Source organism: Xiphophorus maculatus, chromosome 11 (genome assembly GCF_002775205.1).
Source record: "Xiphophorus maculatus strain JP 163 A chromosome 11, X_maculatus-5.0-male, whole genome shotgun sequence".
Lineage (NCBI taxonomy): Eukaryota > Metazoa > Chordata > Actinopteri > Cyprinodontiformes > Poeciliidae > Xiphophorus > Xiphophorus maculatus.
Genome location: NC_036453.1, coordinates 10,932,671 through 10,953,940, shown reverse-complemented (window position 1 = coordinate 10,953,940; position 21,270 = coordinate 10,932,671). Strand labels below are relative to the sequence as shown.

At 39.2% G+C, this 21,270-nt stretch overlaps 1 protein-coding gene across 1 annotated transcript; it reads right to left on the bottom strand.

Moving 5' to 3' along the window:
* Positions 1–1,246: 1,246 nt before the first annotated feature.
* Positions 1,247–19,179, bottom strand: LOC102238088 (protein sprouty homolog 3-like). Its single transcript, XM_023342864.1, has 2 exons — positions 18,516–19,179; positions 1,247–2,222 (listed from the first exon to the last, which is right to left on the bottom strand). Exon 2 carries the CDS (start codon positions 2,155–2,157, stop codon positions 1,273–1,275), a length of 885 nt encoding a protein of 294 aa, XP_023198632.1. The 5' UTR covers positions 2,158–2,222; positions 18,516–19,179; the 3' UTR covers positions 1,247–1,272.
* Positions 19,180–21,270: the final 2,091 nt, after the last annotated feature.

The window sequence follows — 21,270 nt, the reverse complement described above, 5'->3', positions numbered from 1 at the left end:
GAAGCTAATTGCCTGTTTGATCAACTCTCTGTGGGCCTGGAACTGGAGGCTTTTAGCCGTCTGAGCTTTAGAGGGAAGACAGATGAGGCAGGAGGGAGATACAATATAAATGCCTCGTGTCTACTTTCTAGTTGGATTGTCTTAGTTCTCTTCCATCTGTCTGGGTTGAGTCTTCGTCAGATGTCATTATGACCGAAAACTTCAAAAGAGCAAAAGGCAAGCTCTTCTCATGGTAAGTTTGCTTATTAACAGAGCTAACCCTCATAAACCAAGGTATTACCTGATTGGTGGATGAGTAAATAGATAAGAAAAAGAGGAGTGGAGAAGGAAGATGGAGGTCGGTCAGTGGGGTGAGGCTGGCGACAGACTGACTTCAAGAGGAAACCTGACCAGACTCCTGGAGCTTGACTAAAGCAGCACAGCTAAAAATAAAGACAAGGGAGGCTTCTTCTGCTGACAAAACAACACACACACACGCCCACCCACACGCACACAGGTTGTACAGTAGGAGACACACAAACACATTCGCACGCTGCCTTGACACAATGGATGCATCCTCTCTGGTTTAATAATCCCCGGTTCAGTTCTGGGTGGAAAACATCGTCCATCCACCTCACAGTGCTTTTCTTTTACAAATGAGCTTAATAGCATTTAAATTCACTTAGTCAGTACAGTGGATGGTCCCATTGTTTGGTTTCAAATTGTGAAGACAGTCACTTTATGGCCTTTATGCTTTGCTTTGCCCTAGTCAAGCAGTCAACGAAGCAAAAAGATTTAATTTCTTCCCTTTTTGTCCTTAGATTGCAATAAGTGCTCAGAACATCACTTCACGATTAGTTTCAGTGCTTGCTCTGAAATTCTGTTTCTGAAGAACGGATATCCTGTTGGCGAAGACTGTACACGCCGCCGCGGGTCAGTCACTCTTCTCTGTGCTCCACTAGAACCTTCTGCAAAGGGTGGGGAGGAAGGAGGTTTAACAATAAATAAATAGATTTTATCACGCTGAGATAACAAGACAGAAGGCAAAGAGAGGTTGTTCTTGTCTGAGAGTCTGGGTTAAAGGTAGAGCTCTTTTTTTCAGGCATTAAGTCTCCAACATAAACAGGCACAGTAGGTCTTTGGTCCCCTCTGAGTTGGAGATCTAAATTCAAAGTATTTTAGGAGAACAACATTTGATGTTGGGTTTGTTAGGTTGGTATTTGTAGGCAGATGGATCACAATGTCATAATTTATTTTGGGGGGGTTTGATTTTCTCCCCCAACTCTAAACGTGTCATAGCGACTTTTCCAGGTCTTTGTTTCGTAGCGGTGGGTGACCGGCGTTAGGGTTGGAGGCAGAAATTTTGCGGCACACTGTGTTGGTGTTGCTGCACCTGCAGCCAGGCCGTGTTGCTCGGTCATGGACGCACTGGCATAGTGCAAGACACATCCTGGCAGGGGGGTAGCAGCAGAGGCAGGGCAGACAGAGCGCCAGCAGCGCCATGGTGCTCCAACGAGCGCAGGCGTGGGCTGCAGCGCAGGAGCATGGCCGATCAGCGCAGTTATCCTCGTCATCTTGGGCAGAACAGTGATAGAACAGGCCTTTCACACAACACAAGCAAGTACCATACTCCACGGCGCTCTCGGCAGAGCAAAGACAACGTTGCTCACAGGCCCAGCAAGAAGGCAGGCGGCGGGGGCTGCAGCATTCCTGACACTTGCAGCGGCCACATCGCTCACAGATGAACAAATGTTCAGCCTCCTCGTCTGTCAGGCCTTTACCGAAGGAAGTGTCGGACTTAAGCTCCCCTTTAGGCTGAGAGTGGATCACTGAACTGAATCCAGAGTGAGATGGCGTCAAACCTGCCAGAAGCCGCTGATCGGATGTGGCACTGGTCCGAGAAATCGAGGAACTCACGGTGCTGGAGCGGCTCAGGTGTGCCAGATGAGCATGCTGCTGCTGACTTTGACTGCGGGACAGAGCAGAGGAGAAAGAAGAAGGCTGGGGGTGATGGCTGTATACTATACGGTCCTCGTGGGCGTAGTAGAATCCAGACTGGGATCCCGGTTCCAACGCCACTGGTCTGTCCACATAGTCATTGTTGGCCCGAAAGGCCCGTATCTGGTCAAGTGAGAGTACTGAGTCCTGCTCATTTCTCAGGGAATGAGTGTGTTCCATCCTGGGGAGCCAGCAGTGTGGCACCGGGGTAGGGGATCCCAAATCTCAAGGGACATCAGACATTTCTGCAAATGCACAGAAGAAGAGAGAAAGCTGCTTCAGTTGTTGGTGCTTGAGTTATCTGAGACAATCAAAAGTTGTCAAAACATTTCTAGTTCAAGTTTATTTGTGTAGCATAGTTCAGCAACAAGGCAGTTCAAAGGGCTTTTCATCATAAAAATATCATGCAGTCACCATGAAACAAGCAATAAGCATTACATTTTGTCAATTGTCCTCATCAAAATCATCAATACTCATCATGTTGATCAGTGTTGCATTTAGAACTAACCAAAGACAACTCCACACAGGCAGGCTTCAAGCCTTGATTTAAAGGAACTCAGTGTTTCAGCTGTTCTGGTACTTTCTGGAAGTTTGTTACTGATTTGTGGAGCAAAAATATTTTAAGTCTATTCTTTGAGCTACAGGAGCCAGTGGAACGGCTTATTTCTGTTTCACCCAAATGTTTTGTTATTGTTGTGAGTTGTTTGCTAATTGCAATTTTGTTATTTGCTGCTGTGGCACAAAGTCATTCTACCTACAGTATCTACCTACTTGTCTGTCTGTCTGTCTAATTTTAACAATCAGTCATGCCTGAACAGGTTGCTGTTACAGGCAATAAACCTAAATACAGCCTTCAGAGATTTTTGAACATTTGGTTAACCCTCCTGTTAAGTTGTGGGTCAAATTGACCCGTTTTAAAGTTTAAAAATTTTTTAAAATAGTTGGAAGTATTTTTTTTGCATGAAAATTTTTCTATCTATCTTAATAGGTGCAATCTACATATAAATTGAAAATGTATTCATTTTACACATTTTCAACCCCCCTGTGTCTACTTTTTACATACATACTGTTCGGGTCAATTTGACCAGGCAGTCAAGTTGATGGGCAAAAAAGGATTAAATAATATCTAATTCTATATGCGTCCTTTCAGCTTTGAACCATATTTCACTATACACACACACACACGCCAACACACACTACACACATACATGCACACCCCCACACACAAGCCCACTTTCTCACTATTCTCTTTACTTCACTAGGAAACTGCGAGAAAGCAGGTGTTCACACAACTTTTGACGGGAACTTTTTCTGTTTCCAGTTTCCACCCACACTGAGTGAAACTTAGTAGAAGTGGAGGAAAACATAAATACTCTCTGCATGACTCATTTATCTTGATTTTAATCAGCGGGTCAATTTGACCCAGAACAGTATGTGTGTCTCAAGTTCAATTATAAAGATCACCCATTGGAAAAAAAAATATAAATGTAATATAAAAAAATTTACAAAAGATTAATTTCAAGGAAATTATTGTTTTTTTGTTTGTAGGTTTTTTTCAGTGGACATAAAAAATGTAAATTTCATTTTTTTTATGTCCAAATGAGTAAATGAGAAGGTTGTCATCATTGATCCTTTATTTGTGAGGAATAAAAAAACATCATTGCACAAATGTTGATTGAAATGGTTTATTATTGGAGTTAATAATGAGACACCAAAATGTTTTGGAGGAACTTTTTGGTTTCTGACACTATGGCATGATTAAACACTCCCCGGGTCAAATTGAGCCACAAACATTATTGCTGTACCTCAGAAACAAACATAACAGGAGGGTGAATAATTAATTTTGGCAGCAGAGGCTACAAACAGTCATCCACCGTGTCACTCTGACCGTGGAGGATCTCTGCTTCTCAAACTAACAGTTATTAGCCTGCCAGAAGCAGAGCGACGCGACCCGCTAATTCAGCATCTGTTAAACACAGCAGCTGCTGCTTGCTGCTGCTGCTGCTGCTGCTGCTTGCTGCTGCTTGCTGCTGCTGCTGCTGCTGCTGCTTGCTGCTTGCTGCTGCTGCTGCTGCTGCTGCTTGCTGCTGCTGCTGCTGCTGCTGCTTGCTGCTGCTTGCTGCTGCTGCTGCTGCTGCTGCTTGCTGCTTGCTGCTGCTGCTGCTGCTGCTGCTGCTGCTGCTGCTGCTTGCTGCTTGCTGCTGCTGCTGCTGCTGCTGCTTGCTGCTGCTGCTGCTTGCTGCTGCTGCTGCTGCTGCTGCTGCTTGCTGCTGCTGCTGCTGCTGCTGCTGCTTGCTGCTGCTGCTGCTGCTGCTGCTGCTGCTGCTGCTGCTGCTGCTGCTGCTGCTGCTTGCTGCTGCTGCTGCTGCTGCTGCTGCTGCTGCTGCTGCTGCTGCTGCTGCTGCTGCTGCTGCTGCTGTTGCTGCTGCTGCTGCTGCTGCTGCTGTTGCTGCTGCTGCTGCTGCTGCTGCTGCTGTTGCTGCTGCTGCTGCTGCTGCTGCTGTTGCTGCTGCTGCTGCTGCTACTGCTTGCTGCTTGCTTCTTGCTGCTGCTGCTGCTGTTGCTGCTGCTGCTGCTGCTGCTGCTGCTGCTTGCTGTTGCTGCTGCTGCTTGCTGCTTGCTGCTGCTGCTGCTGCTGCTGCTGCTTGCTGTTGCTGCTGCTGCTTGCTGCTTGCTGCTTGCTGCTGCTGCTGCTGCTGCTGCTGCTGCTGCGGGAAATCACTCCCATCTGCAGACTGAGGCTAAATCCTTCCATTCCGTTCTCTTGAATTAACTAAGGTATTTTTAGTGCTATTTGAGTCATTACGTTAGTATGTTTTCAGTAAAAATCAAAAATATAAGTATTTTTAAAGTTTCTACCTTCATAGTTTTAGTATCGCTTGGGAGAAAGCACAAGTCAAAAACGACTGCAATTAGTTTTAGTATTTCGATGACCAAAAGCTTATTTTTAATGATGCAACTCTGAAAACCGCAAGTAAGAAAGCCCAAACATTTGGCATCAATAAATGTCCATGGAACTGAAGATATGTGGGTTTCTGTGGTCTGAATATGTAAACACAGTTCGGTGGGTCTGGTTTCCTGGCAGTGTTACAGATTTCTGTTAAAAAAGAGAAAGAAATGAAACATTCCTCCTCAACTTGTTGAGTTAATCTCTTGAGAAGCTTCACTTGGTTTGGACATCAAACTGGACAGAAAACAACAATTGTGAAGGCACAAAGAGGACCAAACATGTTTAAGGCGAGCTGGTTTATACTTTTGAAAGTTTGGTTGTCTCATAACAGAACGGTAATAAGAGGTAGATGGAAACCAGTTAGTCGATTAGTAACTACCAATTGTTTAAAGAAATATTCAAGTATAATTTTTGAGGAAACATTGCTTAGTATAAAATAATCTGAAAATTATATGCAACTAAATCAAATTATTTAATAGATTTGAGAGTGTAAATAGTGATATGTTGCTAATTTATCAAAATGAAAATAGGTTTGAACAAAATGGCAATATGTGGCTGCAAAAGTGGAAAGGACGCACCATCTTCAATAATCACACAGCAAGGCATAAATACACAGTAAAATATCTGTCCGTGCAAATGTCCAAGGTCAAGAGGTCACTGCCTCACCCTTCAAAAGATAAATTGAAATGTGTTTTGAACAGAAGATTGTAAAGATGGTTAAAAGAGTAAGAAACAACAGTATTACATAACCTGATATTGTTTTTGAGGCAGGTAAAGTATTTTATGAGTTATCAGCATAAAGGGAGATGATGTTTGACTGCAAATATATGTGGCACCAGAAGCTAAAGGCACATAGTCAAGAGGAAACAGAAGGACTTTAGAAAAAGTTGTGCAAAAGTAACAGAATTATGTTTATGCTTTTATCCAAACTCACTTATTTATTTTTTCTATTGTTTTTGGACCTAATGTAGGTGGATAAAACCTGAGAACAGCAGTTCATCACTGGAAAGAGACGTACACTGATTAATTATCACTTTCTGGGTAACAAAAAAAACCTCATTTACCCCTTTGTATTAAAAAATATACAGAACAAATTGTGGTTTTACAGTTTCTTTTTGACTTAACGTGACCAGTCAGCCCCTTGGTTTCCTCCTTCCGCAGGTCCAGCCATAAAGCAGCAGATAAGGAAGGTTGGGGCTGGTTAGACCAAGATGCATTTTTCAAATTAGTTTGAGAGGAGAGGTCCTGGTGACTAATCTCATCAGACAGAGCGGTGGCTGCAGCTCACTCCTACTCTGCTTGCCTATCAGACCATCTAATTGTTAAAAGGGAAGAGGCCTGTCGTTCATTTTCATGACCTCATATTTACTTACAACTGATGCCACCCTGAACATGGCACAGATCCCGGAAGTCATGAGAGATGGCTGAACACAACAGAGCCTAATTCTTTTCAAGCTCAACTAATTGGAGGGAAGGACTTTCTGCTCCAATTTTATTTCTCACTGTGGATATTAGACTAAGCGAGGGCTACTCTGCTGCAATTTTGTTTGACATTTTTTGCTTATCTTAATGTTTTTTGTTTTGTTTCGTGTTTTTTAATGAACTGATTAGAGGATTGATTTTTTTGTTTGTTTGTTTTAAAGCTGAAATAACCATGTCAGGCCAGGAGAGGGCGACAATAATAATAACATCTCTAAATGCAAAGAAGAAATCGAACATCGCTGGTCAATTTCTGAACAACTGTAGTTTTATTGACTTATTCATTTTTTCTCTATTGAATCAGTTCAATCCACAACAATGTTTTATCCCAAAGGGAAACTAAATGTTGTCACATCATTCAAAACGTCATTATGGATGATGACGCTGTGGGAGGGATGGATGTCTGGTAGCAGTCAGTCTTGCGCCAAATCTGAAGAAGCCCTTGGCTTCTTGACACACTGTTGATGTATGACAGTCTTATGCAGCTGTTATACAGCTCAGTTTCCAAGCAGCAAAGACAATATTTCATCTTCTGGATGACACTATTAGTTACTGGAAAGTACTGCTAATCCACCTTCTTTGCTTTTGCTGCTCTTGTTTATTAGTGCAATTTCCCCCGGCTGGGTTTCTAGACTGTGCAGTCAAAACTCCGATCATCCAGAGTGTTCTGCCACATCTGGTGAGTCTGAAAAACAGACATGTATTTATAACTTGTTTTAACGCCAGCCACAGCTGAAACAAAGTACTGCACATACGTGATAAATAAGATAAACGAAAGCATAAAAATAAAGTGACAAAGTGGCATATAATAATGAATGAAAGAAGCTCAATTCAAAATGCAATAAAACGGCACAGTTAAACAGATCGAATCAATACCAATAAAGATAAGTAAAATCAAGTCTCAGTTGGGTTTTCATATGGGTTGTAAAATTGGGCAGTGAAGGAGCCTGTCGAATAATAATGGTACTTTAACCACAAAGCCATCCAGATGTAGAACACATTGAAAAAAAAAATAAATACATTTCTACTACTATTATGATTTGTGGCATAAGCTAAATACCCACAGCAGCACTGCTGAGGCAGTGAAGGACTCAAAGGTTCATTAATGTCTTTAAAAAACATAAGAGAAGAGACTGCATTACAAAGATAAAGGAACACAGCTTAGATGTCGGGGGCAAGATCAGCAGGATTCATCTCACAGAATACTGTCCCATTCATAATCCAAAATGACAACTGCTAAACTGGCAAGAAATGAGATCGTACTGAAATGACAGGTCAGGCAGGTAGAGCATTAATCAGAAAAAGAAAACACCCCACAGTCACTCTGGAGGAGCTGCAGAGATTTGTAACGCAGGTAAGACTTTTATCCCCCCTCTGAGATCCTCCAGACTAGTGGCAGCAGCAATTAGCAAACATCTGAGCTACTTCTCAGTCCAACACTCATAATAGGAACAGTTGGAAATGACCTCAGAAATCTTGTGATAACCTGGAAGCCGGAGTTTCGGAAAGAGTTGGAGCTTCTTAAAGAGACAGAGACCAATTTCAAGAGATCAAATTGTGAAGTCAAATTTCTGTGAAGTTATGTTTGATATATCTAGATTTTTTTATAATAATTGAAGTTAACATAGTTACTTGATTGTGCTTCAGTATGACTATGCTGAGTGTTGTTTTGGCTGGAGCTGCTTGGGAGTCTGTTATCAGTCCTCTGTCCATAGCAACTGGGAGAAGAGTTGGCGTGTGTGTGTGTGTGCGTGTGTGGGGGTGTGTGTGTGCGTGTGTGTGTGTGTGTGTGTTAACGGTTGGTTAAGCTTAGGCATAAATGCATTTACTAAAATGAATGGAAGTCAATACAATGTCCTCAGACCAACAGAAGTACAAGGGTATGTGTGTTAAAGGAAGTAGGAGGGTGGGGCAGGCAGCATCCCCCTCTCACATTACAAGTGGAGCTGAAGGATGTGTGTGTGTCTGCGTGTGTTTTTTGAGTCACATGTTTGTTATTGTCTGAGGATTCTGGAAAGCTGGCTTCCCAAAACACGGTTTCCATGGAGACATCTTCCAGTAAATGGATGTGGGGTACAATCTGCAGCAGTCACTTAAACGACAGCTTTGTGTAAACATATAACCAATATCGAAAGTGAAAACAAATGAACAACGTATGACCTTAGTACACAGTATGGCAATTAATATTATTATCATTATTCCCTGCTTGTAACTTATAGACCCTACAAAGTAAACAGTTAAAATTTGTTACTTGTGTAAGCAGCAGGTGGCAACCTGCTAACTAATCACACAGCAATGCATGTGTAACGCCGCTGAGGTCCATTTTGGTTCAGGCAGGACAGTTTTTATTTGGATCTATTCCAACTACAGATTGTTCTTACAGTTGCAGTTTGAAGGTTGGAACAGATACTGTGTTGGATTCATGAACAAGGGAAAAAAAACATGATGGGTGAGACTTGTAAAAGGTATTTGCTGTTGTATGTTCACCCAGATATTCTCATTAACACACACTTTTTCCTTTCACTCAATTTTCCATGGATATTTTCAGAAACCACTGTTTTAGCATCAAGTTGTTGACTGTCATTTACAGCCTGATGGACAAGTGTCAACTCAGCAGTCTTCCAAACAGCATGGCCATGATTTAACGTTTCTTTAGTATTCTTATTTTCTGTGGTAAGGTATGATTTTTATTTATAATTAGCTTCAAGCCATAATCATCACCATTAACAGAACACCTGAAACATATAGCTATCTGTTTTAAGGGGCTAAGAATTATTTTTGCTTTTTAATTTTGTTGCTTTTTGTATTTACACCTTCTCATAATAAATGACAGACTTATGACAAATTTGAAAGCACTTTATTTGTATTTACTTGATCTGCTCTAATTAAATATCTAAAACACTAAAGTAAACATGAGATTGGGTTAAGGATGAAAGCTGCAAATTCAGCTGAACTAGAACCTGAACTAATTTTCAAAAATTGAAAGGTGGTGCTGTGTATTCTGTTAAATTAGATCCACACTGTATTGCCTAACATCTGCAAGTAAAATTGTTATGGAATTTGAATGGTTTAAATACTGATATAAACTTGTTATTAGGTAGTAACTACAAGTCAGTTACCAAATACTCTTAATACTAGATTAAAATCCCTGATGCTGTGGTTAGTTTGAGCTTGAAGTCTAATTCTGAATTTCCATTTGATAATACAAGAACACCTCCTGACATTGGAATTCTGACCTAAAAAACATTTGAGTTCTCCAAGCAACCCTCTGGCATTGTACTGAAAAACCTCCATTTGTGATATTGCGTTGTGTCAAGAAAATCCGAGCTCATCCCACTTCCCCATGCTGGAGATTTTAGTTTAACAGTAATAATAAATAAAGTTATCTTTAAAATGAATCACTCAAGTGACATCAAGGCCCAACAGTAGACTTAAGTGTCAATAAAATAAATCTGGTTGTGTGTGTTGTTTTTGTCTCATGCAAACTTTGCTTTAATTTTACTTTTTTCTATCTAATCATAAGAAATCATAGTCAGTCAGAGAGAGTCATTAAACAGGAAAAGCAGGTTTCCTGGAAAAAGAGGAAGTTTCCAGCCTGCAGATTTATAAAAATAGCTGAGACTATTCCTTATTTTAAAGCATGAAAGTTTTAAAGAATGAAATCTAAAACATTTTGAGTAATTTGATAAGATTCAAAGTAAAATACTTATATTAATATTGGTTTACTTGTAATAATACTTACAGTTACATTTGTGGGAACAGTTACAAGAAAAACAAGTAACTGTAACTTTGGTATCAAATAATTAGAATCATGGATTATTCTTGGTTTCTTTTCAGAAAAACATCTGTAATAACTCACATTAGGATTATAATAAGTATAATTAATAAGTTATGGTTATAAAATCATAAATGAATGATAAATCAGAGAAGCTGAAGAAAATAAATGTGATATAAGTTATGGTTATAAAATTATAAATGAATGCTAAATCAGAGAAGCTAAAGAAAATAAATGTGATATAAATGTGATTTTGACATTGAACTTGAAATGGTGTAAAAGGTGTAACTGCAATTAAACATCACTGATATGTTGGAGGTAGAGAGTAGGTGAAAGGTGAAAGGAAGGGAAAAAGGGGAACTAACAGGAGAGCAGAGATGATCAACGCCTTATTTAGAGAAAAGGTGCAGACAACGGACATAGGAGGTTGAGCAACCCCGAGACATTAGCACAGACATTAGGACATAATGTCTGTAAGACAGTGATGGATATGAGATCATCTGTCTGAGCAGACAGCCAATGAAAACGCACCAAAAGGTGGATAAACCCTATAAAAGGTGGGTGCAAAAGAGGAACCTTTGGTTGGATTCTCCGGGCAGCTTCGAGCCAAGATCGAGATGGACAAAGAACTCTGCAGCTGAAGAAGAGCCGGGGCCACGGAGCCGAAGACTGTCCTGCCATGGGGACCAACCCGTCAGCCCCACAACCTGTGGCTTCAAATCGCACTTCTCTCATCGGCTGGGTTCAGACCCCAAAGACAAAGATGAAGACAAAGACAAAGGCAAAGACAAAGAAGAAGAACTGCTGCCTTTTTTCCTGCCAGCACCAAGTCCTGTGTGACCTCACCATCCACGCGGAGAAGAAGCTCATCAGACCTACAGAGATTCCTGCCTTCATCGATCGGCGTCTTCCTCCTGCTGCAGCACCTTCTTCATCATCAGGCCAGGTCTGGGGTTCGAAACGCCAAACTCCGTCCGTCTCTCTCAAAGGTTCCTTTTTTAGTTCTCAGTATCAGCAGTAGGGAAAGATAGACTAGATGACTGATTTTACTTATTTGATTATTTCTGCTACTGAATTAAGCTGTACTGACCCTTGCAAAACTGCCTTACTAATAAAATATTTAGCATAAAGAAAGTCTAAAAGATGTTGTGGACATTCAGTTAATGAGTCACCTTAAAGTTCTTTGATGGTTGTAAAATAGCTATGATGTTTGATTCTGGAGAGGGAGAAGTGGAAAATGTTTTTAGGTTGCTGGTAGCCCATATGTAAAAAACAACATCCTTGGGACTCGCCCGAGTCACTAAAACCTACCTGGTTCAATAACAAATGCAAGTTGTAAAATAGAGAACGAGCGACCGTTAACAGGTGTGCTCTGTGAAACTAGTTGGCTGTAGGCTGCTCAGTCTGGCTAATTCACAGGGGGAAGAAGGGTGGGACACCTGGATGTAGGCCGTCAGAAAACCAGGCGAATCGTTTCTCGAAACCAGCTTAAACAGAGTTTACTTCAGTTCTGGACAGGGTAAATCCCAGCAGATTTAGGAAACTCAATTAACCCGTTAGAAGGAGAGCTGGTAGCACATCTCCCCTCTCAGAAGAGGAAGCAGAGAGTGAGAGAGTAGAGACAGAAAGGAGGGGGGGGGTGTTGCGCAACAACAGTTGCTATGGCTACCTGTAGTTAGCTAAGCCAACTACCAAATACTCTCTCTTTTTTTGGACATAGAACTAGACCGTGCTGAGCTTCCACTTAGATGATTTTCTGACTTGCACTTTGACCGTGGTCAGGTTTGGCATTAAGTCATCATAGGATCAAACAGAAATGGATGAAATTCCTGCATACAACATAGAATAAATGAAAATAAACGGCACTGTAGCAGACCAAACTGTGAAAGAGAGAGAGCTGATGTTTTCAGAAGCTGTCAGCAGTAACCTGAGGAAAGCGCTCTGGGGGAGTATTAGTGATGACTGAGCCCCTACCCCAGGACACACTCACACACTCTTTTCCATCACTCCTTGCAACAAAAACACTATGTCTGTCTTTGCTGCAACATAACTATTCCACACATCAAATTTCTAATCACTATTCTGTTTGGCATATGTATTTTAAATACATACATGTATGACAGCCATCCAAGAAAGTTTTTTTTTTTTTGTCTTTTATTTGTACCGTAATTTATTATTACAATTATTATTATTATGGTTATTCTTTCCTATGTGGAAACTGTCCAACCTGGCACTTATTCTTTTAATGGTGTGTTACTTACAGTTATTTTCTTTTGATGTTTAGTTTCTGTCTTCAAAACCACAGTTCATACTATCCTGTAGTATGGCTTATTTAAACAAACATTAAAAATACTTTGCATAGGGCTTTTCTGTTTTACTCTGATAATTACTTTTATCAGCTGCAGCAGCTCTCCCGTGGGGTTTGTCAGGGTGTAGTGTTAGTTACCATAATCTTTCCTTTACAAATCTCAAGATGTTTGTGTCAAGTCCTTTGCACTGTGTAATATTGTTACCAATTGTTTTTCTGGTGGTAATCTTTCCATAAACATAAATGGTCATATTTTTTGCAGTCTTAATCATATCACTCTAGTTCTGTTCTCCCTACATTGGCTTTCTATTGATTTCGATGTACAGATTAAAATTACGTTGTTTTGTCAAAGCTTTTTCAAATATGTTAAACAGGTCAGCACATAAGTCCTATCAGACATAAAAATATATATTTCTATCAAATCATGATGATATTTTCTATCTTTTATCAATATGTTTATTCTTCTTGGAAGTGATACTAGTATTTTTGAGTGGCGCAGCCAGAGTCCTAACTTCAATTGAAAAGAGACACTATCCGATTGTAAAAAAAATAATAATAATAATAATAAAAAAATCAAAATTTCAAAAATTCAATTGAAGGTTTACAAAAACCATCAAATGAATCAAACTGAGCTTCTCCTACAAATCACCACTAATTGGAATTTAAACAGAATAGCACAAATACAGTCTATCATGTACTCAGAAAAATACAGAGTACACTAGTCTATTAAAGCAACTACAGTGTAGTTAAATTGTTTAGTTGCTTGTACATGCCGTTGTTCTTGTTTGAAAAATTGTGCAAACTCAAACACCCCAGAGCAGTGCATTACAAATATAACATCCCATAATCAGCATGTCCATATAAGGCTTTAGAGACCTCCTGCCTTGATTTGAATCACTATCAGCTGTCTGAGTTATCGGTGAATGCTGCAATAAGCTCCATCCAACGGGCTGAATATCTCATTAGCATGCAAAGTGTGTATCCATGACAACTGAAAGAAAGGCCAACAAATACTGCAGTCCTTTAAAATATTATTAATTTGTACACTAATATTAAAGCACAACAAACTATGGAGCCATTACCCAAAATCTTACCAAGTATTATTGGTCTAGTTTCTAGTCCAAATTTCTTGGTACACTTCCAATAAAAGAAACTTTTCAGCAAGATATAAGAGCTTTTTATAAGTCAATAATTCTTTAATATTGATTAAAAAAAGTTTCTGTTGCATTGGAAGATTATTTTCCTTGAAACAAAAGAAACATCTTGTTATAAGAACACTAGTTCTTTTTCATCCACATTAAGGAATTATTGGTTTGAAACAAGCTCTTATATCTTGCTGAAAAGTTACTTGTAAGTTCATTTTCTCTCATTTGAAGTGTACTATGATATTTGGATTAGAAACTAGACCAAAACCACTAATATTTTGTGTTGTTTCAGTGTAGAACTCCAGGTATTGTTACATACACTAGATTGTTTATATAGTTGACAATGGCACACATGTTGCTGCTAATGTAGCTGCCCAAAACAGAAAACAGTCCCCCATAAAATAAAGTCACTTTTTCTAAATTAAAGCAGTGTTTTTGGATTTGCATATAAATAAGCACTTTATACATTTTCAAATGTTCTGTTCATCAATGCATCATGAAGGCCTTAAAAAGCCCAAGTCTTAATCTTGGGCGTCGCTCATACAGCTGACAAATTGTGTACAAAAAAAAAAGTTTTATATCCACAAATTTTAATCAAGTTTTTCAAATACGAATATCAATATTAAATAAACGAAGTAAATGCATCCAACATTTACCAAATGAATCATCTGCTGTCTCAATTTTGGTGGAAAGAGATGCTGAGTAAAAATTGCAAAAGGGGTGAATGAACTTATCAGCTTGTCTGACTTCCTGACTGTCACTGAACTCAACCTGCTGAACTTCACTGATGTTAATCATCTTTTGGCGTCAGATGACATCATGGTTTCAGGCTATTTTAAAACAGACAGCAGAGTTTGGAATGAGGAGGGGTCGCCCTTCCCTCTCTGCTCTTTTCCCATTTTCCTTTCCTCCTCCTTCCACTCACTCTTTCAACTGCTTTTCAGCCATTCAGTCCTGCTGACCTTTCCCTTAACTCTTTTGGCCTTTTTATCTCATTGTGCCTCCAGTTGCCAAGTTATCAAGAGGAAATGAATTAAATTTTGTAAACTGCAGTGTTTTTCAAGAGTGGCAATACATATTCATTTTATTTTACTATCACCACACCACTGAACCTAAGCTGCACATTGCATTAAGAAAATTCTTTTTAAGTTTCAAATGTCTTCTCAGTTGTCTTATAGTCTAATATAGAAAAAATTGTGTTCATCTTTACGTACAAATACCCCGAGTGTTTCAAACCAGCAGAATTCACCAGGTCAAATCTTTTAATGTCATCACTTCAGATTTTTCTGGTTCTATGATTTTCCCTTTAAGGACAAGTCTGGCACTAAGACCCAGGGGCCTTCCTTCCAACGCCCTCTGGGAGCTCAGCAGAATTCAATGACAATAAACTCGACGAGATACCGGATGTGCCGAATCTGACCCCAGCGGAAAGACTGAAATAGACACTGCAGACCAGAAAGTCCAGGCATGGGAAGGAGGAAACGAGGAAGAGAGAAGAGCCAGAGAATGAGGGAACGATGTACGTTTGAAATTATGAAAATGAAAGAAGTAGAGACTATATGACCCAGAGGTTTACATATTCAAATAGAGATGTAAATAAATAACAGAAATTAATAAAAGCTCGAATCAAAATAGATTACCTACAAAGGAGAAATCCTATGATCCATCAGCTGGTAGGCTACATAGGACATAAAGTTTTTCCACAACTAACTGGATATTTCTGCCCAGTTATAAGAAGGATTGAATTTTAGTTTTAATTACACTTATTTAACCAGATGAGACAGTTGATTTCTAGTTCTAATTTACTGCTCTGTCTTACTATGATACTGCCATACAAAAAGAAGAAAAAAAAGTGAGAAATAGCTGGTCTTTAATTCTAAATTCCTCTGAGGAACAAACTCAACCAAAGACATATGCTACATAACCAATATGTTTAGTTTGAATGTTGCAAGGGCATGAAAAAGGAATGGTAAAATCAGTCTTTAAGCAAAAGGTTCTTTTTCACAGATGAAACATGGAAATAATTCTAGGTCATTTTACAGTTTCAAAGCAACATTTGTGTGTAACATAAGATAATATAATTTGATCATTTATTAGTCTCCTGTAGGAGAAATTTGTCTAGAAATCAGGGGCAAAACTGCAGTACAACAAAAAGAACAGCACGTCCAAAAAGGACAATAAATAAATACATAAAAACACACATTTTCATTCATATGCAATACATCCTCTACATGCTACTCTTGATCAACATCTGGCCTCAAGAGATGACTTTATATCAAAATAAATGAAAATAGAATGCTAAAGGTTAGCTAAGACATACTGTATCTTTAGCATTATTCACTACTGATTTAACTGAACCCTTAAAACACAGCTTAAAAGTAAGCGGTGTCTTCAGAATGATAAAGTACATTAGCTACTTGCTAAGTAAAAGATTAGCAAAAGATCCTACACAAGATAATACCAAGAGAGGGGCTAGCATAACCATTTTAAAGTCCAAATTGTCCAAATTAAAATCATTATCAGGAAAACCTACTGAGGACAATACTCGGAAACTTAAAGTTGAAGATTTCTCACTAAGCTTGACTACAAAATCCAAAATGGCTGCCTTACGATTGGTTGCACTCTGGAACACCAGAGGGCTTGGAGGAATGTCAAACCTAATTCAAAGTTACAACTTTTAAGAGATCATGATATAGCTAGCATAACATGTTAGCTAAGGTAAAACTAGCCAGCCCTTTACTCATTTTGACTGTCATTTAATAAGTTAAAATATGCATATAGGTTTGGAGTAAACTACAAAATGCTAATGTTTTCCCTGTTAGACGTTCCAACCTCTAAGAGATCATTATTGGGATTAAGTTACAGCTAGTATAACATGTTAGCAAAGGTAATGCTGGCTAGCCCTGCAGTCATTTTGGCTTACTAAAAGTTCAAATTGACCACCAGAATGGGTAAGAAAGAAAATTAAGTGATGATTAAAGTCATGGTTGATATACAAGCTGGAAGGGGTTAAAAAATAAGCTGGTCTACTTTATTGCATTGAGGAGCCATTAAACTGTGCATTTAGGATGAACAATCTAGTGTCATGGATGAGTCTTTCATCTTGTTGGAAAATCTGCAACCAAACAGCAAAGAAATCTTAAGGATTTAGATAGTTTCTGTCAACAGCAGTGGGTCAGAATCAATCCTGCACAGCACTAAAAACCTGGTGAAATATCTCAGTGCTTTTATCTCTTTCTCCAACAATTTCTAAGTGGTGCTGCAATGAGATGAAATACTTATTTTACACAATGACTTCCAAACCAATGTTTTTAACTTTAATGTTGTGGGGGGGGTTCTCAAGTTGTTGTTTTTTTAATCTGGTCTCTGCTTAAATGAGGAGACTTTAAGAAACCAGCAGGGGATCAATTTTTTTTTTCCATTCCACTGCAGTTCTTACTAGAAGAAAGTGAAATGTGGAGGATTTTTGACTTTTTTCTCCAACACATCTTACTTTTTATGTCTTCCCCAAAGATCAATGTTCCATACTTGCTGAATGAAATGTTACCATCTCTTAGCTGTTTTATTGTTGAATGAATTAAGAATATATTTGCTTCATATCTCTGCTTCTTTCTTTCCACCCTTCATTCTGTGTAGGTAACTTCTCCTTCCAAACAGCTGTCCATTTGCCCAACTATGGTGAACACTTCTTCCCCTTGCTCACCCATTCCTCCCTCCCTGCATCCGGTTCATTTTCTTTCTTTCCGTTCTTCCCATCAGTCCATCCCATCATTTTCTCATCCACCCGCCCCTCCAGTCCCAACCCAACGTAGATGGGTATTGACGTTCCACATCCGACCTTGAGGACGATCAATCCCGGCCTCATATGTCCCCAATGCAGTTACATGTAAACTGCTCTGGAGCTAAGTATTGGTTTTAGAAGTGGAACAGCTGGAATAAAGTTACCTTAACTTCATCCCAAAGCTGCTGAGTAAAAACATATCTAGGAATTTTACAGGGTTTTACTAGAGTGATGAAATAGATACACCACAGGGTTGACCATATTTTAAAAAAGACAGTTTTCTATTTCAAATGACCAACTTCTTATGTGATGCAACAGTTAAATTACAAGATGAGCAGAAACACGTCCTGCTGATGAAACCTACTTGTTACAGATGGTGAAATGTTGACTACTGGCAGTTTTACGCTGTATATTTGTAGGTTTACATGTTGAAAAGTGTTATTTTATTCTTTTAATAAGACTCTTAAAATATGTACAAAATGTTTGTAATATTTAACTACAGTGTTAATAATGCTCTACAACTATATTTACTGCATACTTATTTGCATTCGTATTTTTTCTCACCAGCATTGTTGTTGCCATGATACATTTCATGTCTATAAGCCGTTTTCCTTTGAGATGTTGATTAATGAGACTTTTAGAGCAGCATTTGCACTATTTGTATGTTCTGTTCCATGATCAAATATATTCAGAAGGAGAATTTAGAAGGCTTTTAATTCCAAGGGATGCGCACAAACATGAGCAGGGTGTTAAATTACAGTGTAATGCAGCTGGTTGTTCATTAACGGATCAAACAACAGTACTTACATGTAGTTATGTCAGTGCGGTTATTTAAAGTGTTGCAGATTTAAACAATTATTCCTGAGAGATTGTTATTTTAGTTACTGAAATTTAAAAACTTACACTGCTTCTTAAGTGCAAACAAACTTTAAACAGAGTAAATTTTAGGATGCAAACTCTGCTTCCACCTTTACAACAGGGAGTTTGAGTGGCTCTGAATTTCCTCAAGAATCTTGAAACCATTCTTTCGCTTCAAGGTCAGGCAACTCACCAATAGATCATGATGGGATCGAATGGCGACAGGATGAGTTTATGCTTACCTCTGACTGGAGGGAGATCCATTCCGCGGCGGTGTGCCGGTGCGTCCCGGATGTGAGCGTGCAGAATCCCTACAGTTTCTTTTTCTTAAAACACATAAAAGTAAACCTGGTCTTGTGGTCTTGTTGGTATCTGTTTCTAGGCTGGGAGGATGCTCTTTCTCAGTTTGCTCTTTCTCAGTTTGAAGCACCCTTCTCCTTTTCCTCCTCCTCCTCCTTCTTCCCGGACCTTTTCTGTTCCCGGGCGCTTCCTCTCCAGGTCACCCCGCTCTTCACCTTCCAAAAATAAGCCAACTAGTCCTTTTGTGTAAACTGCATAAAAACAGAGCCTCCCCCCAGCCCTTTTCTGTCCTTGCTCAACAGAGATTCACTTTGGAATGGCTGCTCCTGATGCTGGAATCATGTCAAACAAACAGGCACATGTATGGCTTTGGTATATTTTGTCTGCAGTTCTCAGAGCAGGAAATGAGTCTTTAGATGCCTGAGAGTGAATCAGAAATATCTCCACACAGTAGCTGAACTTGCAGTGTGAAAACTTGATTGCAAAGGAAAAAAAATGCAGCTTTTGGAGTTTGAATGAGAGGAGATACAAGTCAGGATTGCTAGGTAAAAAAAAAAATCTCTTCTTTGTTATTTATAAAAACTCTCCCTGTCTTTCTGTTGTAGTTTCCTCTCCTCTTTCTAAGAGATGAATGACTGAGAGCTGCATGCAGTCTGTGTCTCTCTTTCACACACACACATTATCTCCGGTCAGCCCTCCTCCTTTCCCGTCTCCAACTCCTCCCTCTTTCATCACTGAATTCAGCTCAATTCACTTAACTCCGCTTTACCATGACTGGGCAAAAGTTGGATTTAAACAAGCTCTGGAATCAAGTCAAGATGCAGAGGAGGAACATTTAAAAAAAAAAAATCAAATTTCATTAATACAGAACTGATTCATCAAAATTTCCAAATGGAAGAATTTATGTTCATAGTGTGAAGTCATTTTTGGCAAACTAGCTTCAGTGACTTGCATGCTGAACATCATCAATAAAAAGAATAAACAATTTATATATGTTTTGATGCAGCAGCACAATCATGGCCCTTAGCTGGTGGCGATTTGGATGAAGTAGCATTGGAGGGATCAAGGAACCTGTTTGGACAATGTACTCAACTCTGGTACTTGAGTAAAAGTGTTGATGGTCAAATCTTACTCATCTACAAGTAAATGTTGCTCAACTTAAAGTGCCAAAATACTTACTTTTGAAAATACATAACTATTCCAAAGTGCATTTTGAAACTACTCAGGTATTTAAAAGTACAAGTTATATTTTTCTAATATCAATACATTGTTATATTAGTCCGAAGTACAATATTTGTCTTTGAAATGTAGTGGAGCTTAAGTTATAAGTTTCCCAAACAATAAATACTCAAGCAAAGCAAAGATTCATTAAAAAAATAAAAATAAAAAGTGTTTAAGTACAGTACTGAAGTAAATGTACTCTGTTACCGTCCACCACTGCCTGTTTCTGGACCCCAGCAGTGATGGTGCATTCAAGCTGCAGGAGGCCTTTTTAGGTCTTTGTTGTTCCTGTGGACAAGTACCAGATAGCCAGGAGATCCAACTGTTGGCAACTGCACTGAGGCAGAGCAGTACAATAGACTGAAGGCATTCAGTTTAAAGGATTCTGCATGGTCGAACCGAACCGCTGAATTTGGCTCAGATTATTGCAGCTGCTTGACGAAAATTGCCTAATTCTCAGCCTCATGTCATCTGCCCCTTTTTATCACAACCCCTGGAGTGAACGTTTCGTCCCCTCTCCATGCAAGCCTGTTGTGTGATTGGTCTGAATTTTGGCTCACTAATGCCTTCTGGGTTTTTTTTTTTTTTGGTTTGTTTTCTTTTGCTCGACTTGGTGCTTCTTTTGGACCATAAAAGGTCTGTGCGAAAATTAACATCCAAAAATCACTTAACCGCTCGTTAACAGTTTGACTTTGGTCCGACTCTGAGTATGCTGGGCCTGTCAGGCACTCAAAAGTTAAATTAAGATCATTTGTAGAAAGGAATACTCTCAGGTAGAAAACAAATATCATAGTGGTACGTCAATCAGTTTTTATAGCTAAAACACAATTTGTGAGGCATTTGTCAATAAAACCGTTTGTTTAGCAATTCTGAAATCTGTTCATTTTTAGACTAAGGACAGTCTAGAAGTGAAAGTAATCATGGAGATTGCTACTCTTTCCCCTCATTCATTTGTTCAGTAAGTGACATCACTGCCTGATCATCCTGAAAATGATGCACGACTGTAATACGAAACCTGTCTTTTGTGTGTGCAGCGGTGTGGGAAAACTCATTCATGTGTGTTTGGGTGCGCAAATGAACCTTCTTTTCTTTTAGTCTCCGTCCTTACTCAGCAAGATCTGAGCTACAGCAAGATACACTATGTGCAAGCGCACACACACACATACACCCAAATGAATGTAATTGGACACTGGTCCCTAATGGGGTTTGAGGGGGAGCTCTGTTTCCTGTTGAGAAAAGTATCTGAGATGAAACAAACTGCTGATAGAGAGACATTAAGATGGGAAAAAGACAATGAGATTATCTAAAAGAAACCAAATCCACCTCCAGTGAAGAAGTGCCGTCTTCCCAAGAAGTATGAGGCATCTTCTTAAAAGGTCGAATGGATCTCACAAAATTTATACTGTAACTCACTAATTTGACAGAAATACTTTATAGACTTATATAATCTCTTTTTTGATATTAAAAAAACAATAA